Here is a 4497-nt window from a genome sequence, read left to right as displayed (position 1 = left end):
CAATATAAGTGAGTGGAGAGAAAGAAAACATTTTGTGACTGATTTATACATTATTTATTGGTGTAATATTATATAACATATGACCAATTGTGCAATAAAGCTGGAGATATGCCAGCTTTATTGCAGAGCAATTTTTTTCTTCCTTCGGGGAATCATTCTTGTTTTAATCAAAATATTGTCTAGCAAGTATCCATGTATGAATGGTTGGTGTGTATCCTTTCAGACGATGCTGTTCTTGTAGGTTAAATGTGAAGTGCAACTGAACATTTGGGGCACAGAATCCACCCAAAGCTGAGCATTTTAAAGTGCCATTCACTTTGTGAGCTGAATTCTTGCCATACAGTTACACAACAAAACTCACCGGAAAAGACAATAACGCTAGGAAAAGTTAAAGGCAGAAGAAAAAGAGGAGGAACCAACCTGATATGGATTGACTCCCTCAAGGAAGCCACAAAGGCCCACAGTTTGGAAGACCTGAGCAGGGCTGTTAACAAGAGGACATTTTGGAGGACATTCATTCATAGGGTCATTGTAAGTTGGAAGCCACTTGACAGCCCATCCAGTCCAACACTCTGTGTCACACACTGGCCAGAAATACCAGGTGCCATCAGGAAGTCCACCAGTGGGGCCAGGACATTAGAAGCCCTCCCACTGTTGACCCCCTCCAAGCACCAAGAAGACAGAGCATCACTTGCCCCAGACATAAGAACATAAGAGAAGCCAATGTTGGATCAGGCCAATGGCCCATCCAGTCCAACACTCTGTGTCACACAGCGGCCAAAAACACCAGGTGCTATCAGGAGGTCCACCAGTGGGACCAGGACATTAGAAGCCCTCCCACTGTTGATCCCCCCCCCAAGCACCAAGAAGACAGAAGATCACTTGCCCCAGAGCCCCTATATACACACAGTGACACTTGCCCCAGTGAAATCACCAGGAATTAAGAATACCTGCCTTTGGCTGAATTGCATCCTTTTAACAAAATCTTTATTTTCAGATCTAAAAATGTGACTCGTTAATTTGGTCCTCTGTCTCTATTGCTTGGACCGAAAAAGGACATCAAGGATTTCTGTCTCTCAGCATGTTCAGATTTGGTACCTTTGCACATTAATGGCGGTGTATGGAAGGTCTGCCATCAACTCACAGCTGACTTATTGCAACCCCTGAAGGGCGTTCAAGGCAAGAGATAATCAGAGTGGTTTGCCATTGCCTGCTTCTCTGTAGCAACCCCAGACTGCCTTGGTGGTCTCCCATCCAAGTACTGAGCGTGGCATGCCCTGCTTAGCTCCCAAGCTCTGGCTAGTCTGAGCCATCCATAAGAACATAAGAGAAGCCAATGTTGGATCAGGCCAATGGCCCATTCAGTCCAACACTCTGTGTCACACAGTGGTCAAAAATACCAGGTGCCATCAGGAGGTCCACCAGTGGGGCCAGGACACTAGAAGTCCTCCCACTGTTGCCCCCCCCCAAGCACCAAGAATACAGAGCATCACATGCCCCAAACCGAGAGTTCCTATCTATACTTTGTGAAGCTTGGGGTACTCCAACTATTTGAGGAGGGGAACCTTTGTATCCAATGAAGTATTCATTCACCACATGTTATTTTCTGTTTGCGTACAGGAATCGGGCCCATGGAGAGAACTTCACAGTGGTGACCCATTTCATCCTCCTTGGCATCCCCCACACCGAAGGCCTCCAGAACATCCTGTTCATTATATTCTTAATCTTCTATATGTGCACGTTGCTGGGGAACTTGCTGATCATGACCGCCATCTTCACCGACTCCCGTCTCCACACTCCCATGTACTTCTTCCTCTGCAACCTCTCCATCCTGGACATTGGCTTCTCTTCCGTGAGCACCCCCAAGATGTTGGCTAACCTCTGGGCACAAAGCAGAGTGATTTCATTAGGGGGATGCATGTCCCAGGTCTTCTTCTACCACTTCCTAGGAAGCACAGAATGTCTCCTGTACACCGTCATGGCCTATGACAGGTATGTTGCCATCTGCCACCCACTGCGGTATCTCATCATCATGAACTGGAAGGTGTGCGCCATCTTGGCTGCTGGCACGTGGCTCACCAGCTCCTTCCATGCCACTATTCTCACCACCTTGACTTTCTCACTACCCTACTGCGGGCCCAATGAAGTGGACTACTTCTTCTGCGATATCTTCCCAGTAGTCAAGTTGGCTTGTGCCAACACGGTCCTTATTGAGACAGTGAGCTTCACCAACATCGGCCTGGTGCCCATGACTTGCTTCCTTCTTATCCTCACCTCCTATGTCCGCATTGTCTATTCTGTCCTGAGGATGAGCTCTGGGGAGGGTCGGCGCAAGGCAGCGTCCACCTGTGCCTCACACTTAACTGTAGTAACCCTCTTCTTTGGCCCCTGTGCTCTGATCTACACTCAGCCATCACTAAGTGAGATTCTGGTGACCCCGGTGCAGATCTTTGGCAATGTGGTGACACCAATGCTCAACCCAGTCATCTACACCCTATGGAACAAGGAAGTGAAAGCAGCTTTGACTAGACTGACTGGGGAAAAGAGAGTTTCACAGACAATAACCCATTAGGTTAATGTTTTTGCTATTGCTAGAGTGTTGGTGGTGGGCAAGCAAGACTCAGGTTCAAGTTTCTTGTCAGTCAAGTGTACTTTAAAGGACTGAATGCTGAATGTTCCTATGCCTGCACTCACCCAGTGCAGACTGGTTGCAACTAAATCCCTTTAAATGTAACGATTCCTTGGAGAAAATGGCTGCTTTGGAGGTTGGGCGCTGTGGCATCATAACCAGCTGAGGTCCCTCTTCTCCCCAAACCCTGCCCATCCCCTGGCACCACCCCCCAAAATATCCAGGAATTTCCCATCCCAGAGTTGGTAACCCTTGCAGTGATTCCTAAAGGCTGTTTTTGGTTGATTGTGTCTCATAACTGAGGGACTGCGAGTGTACAATCAAATGAAGTGAGGTTGGGGGATACATGCAGAAGGGCCTTCTCGTCTACAGTCCCCATACTTTGGAACTCTGTCGCAAACATTTTGATTGTCTAAAGCATGGCTTTTGTGGTGGAACAGGCCTGCTCTAGCCTGCAGGCCTGAATCCACCCTGCCCTCCAAGGTTTCCCAACACTTGGAGAGGCTTTTCCTTCTCTCTTGGGTAACCTGCTGCCACCACCTGCCCTTTGTAGGAATTGCCCACTGCTACTCTGCTTCCCTTCCACATTCTGAGGCCTTGCCGCTGTGTCTCCTGCTGCCTGGCACCTGTTCAACATGGGGACCATTTACTGCCTTGTGCGCCCCTGGAGGAATGGCCACTGGCCAACTGCCTGCCTTCTCCCTGGTGCTCCTTTTAAAATAGCATGTCCAAGAAGGTGGAGATGAATGTGGTACATAGAGCCACTGCCAGCATCAAAAGTTTAAAGTATTTATTAAAAAGAAATTGTTCAAAGCATACTTTTAGCACAGCACCAGTCTGAGCAAGGGATGCCAAAAGAAATCAGTAAAATGCAAATCCTCTGTCCCTTTCTCTATACATGCCCTATCAGACGTTAAAATATAAGACAGGCTCTTTTTGCTTAGGAAGTTACAGTTCTCTTCCCCTCCCCACAACAGACACCCTGTGAGTCCAAAGCTGTCCTTGAGAGAGCAGCTCTGACAGAACTACAGCTTGCCCAAGGTCATCCAGCAGCTGCAAGTGGAGGAGCAGGGAATCAAACCCGGTTCTCCCAGATTAGAGTCCGCACACTTAACCACTACACCACTATACCAAACTGGCTCCTTCCTTCATACTCATATGTTTTAGAACAACAATACAAAAAAACTAATTAGAAAAAGAAAAAGAGAGCAGCACTGTAAGTGGCCAGGATCCAGTTTACCCAGGCTGCCAAATCCAAAGATGCCATCTAGAGATACAAGATTCAGGAAATCACTGTCAACAGTGATATAGCTATTACTGATTTTGCTGTCTGACTATCTCATAAGTGCAAACTTTAATCTGTATGTAAGAATATATGCATTTTTTATTTCTAGCAATTATCATAATACAGTATTGGACATCACGTAACAAAATCAAAGTATCATATGCTTACATAATTTCGAAATAAGAGGTATACGTGTAATGTGAGGAGTCTTAACGTGGCAACACTTTTTTGTTTTCCTGATGGCTAATAGCAATGCACTCATAATTTTCCAAGTATGTGGCAAACCACCTCTGCTTCTCACTTGCCTTGAAAGCCCCTTGCTGGGGTCCCTGTATGTCAGTTACAACCAGTGTTCCCTCTAAGATGAGTGAGTGTGAGCTAGCTCACAGTTTTTTAGCCTCCAGCTCACACATTTTTGTCTTAGCTCAGGAAGGATGGCTCCAGAGCAAACTAATTGATGCAGCAGCCAGATTGCTTGCTCCCAACTTTAACGCCAGTGGCTCACATAGTAGAATTTTTGCTCACAAGACTCTACAGCATAGAGGGAACATTGGTTACAACTCAATGGCACTTAGGTAAAGGT

General features: G+C 46.7%; 1 protein-coding gene across 1 annotated transcript; it reads left to right on the top strand.

Annotated features, from left to right (window-relative positions):
• Nucleotides 1–1576: 1576 nt before the first annotated feature.
• LOC107109094 (olfactory receptor 958-like) lies at nucleotides 1577–2572 on the top strand. Its single transcript, XM_015409664.1, has one exon. It carries the CDS (start codon nucleotides 1577–1579, stop codon nucleotides 2570–2572), a length of 996 nt encoding a protein of 331 aa, XP_015265150.1.
• The last annotated feature ends 1925 nt before the right edge of the window (nucleotides 2573–4497 follow it).

The sequence above is a fragment of the Gekko japonicus genome, unplaced genomic scaffold (assembly GCF_001447785.1).
Source record: "Gekko japonicus isolate JY-2015 unplaced genomic scaffold, Gekko_japonicus_V1.1 scaffold3029, whole genome shotgun sequence".
NCBI classification, from domain to species: Eukaryota; Metazoa; Chordata; class Lepidosauria; order Squamata; family Gekkonidae; genus Gekko; species Gekko japonicus.
The sequence above is the reverse complement of the archived record's forward strand: the minus strand, read 5'-3'. Positions and strand labels throughout refer to the sequence as shown.

Coding starts and splice junctions, on each gene's coding strand:
- LOC107109094 (XM_015409664.1), top strand. CDS start 1,577: ATGAAGTATTCATTCACCACATGTTATTTTCTGTTTGCGTACAGGAAT.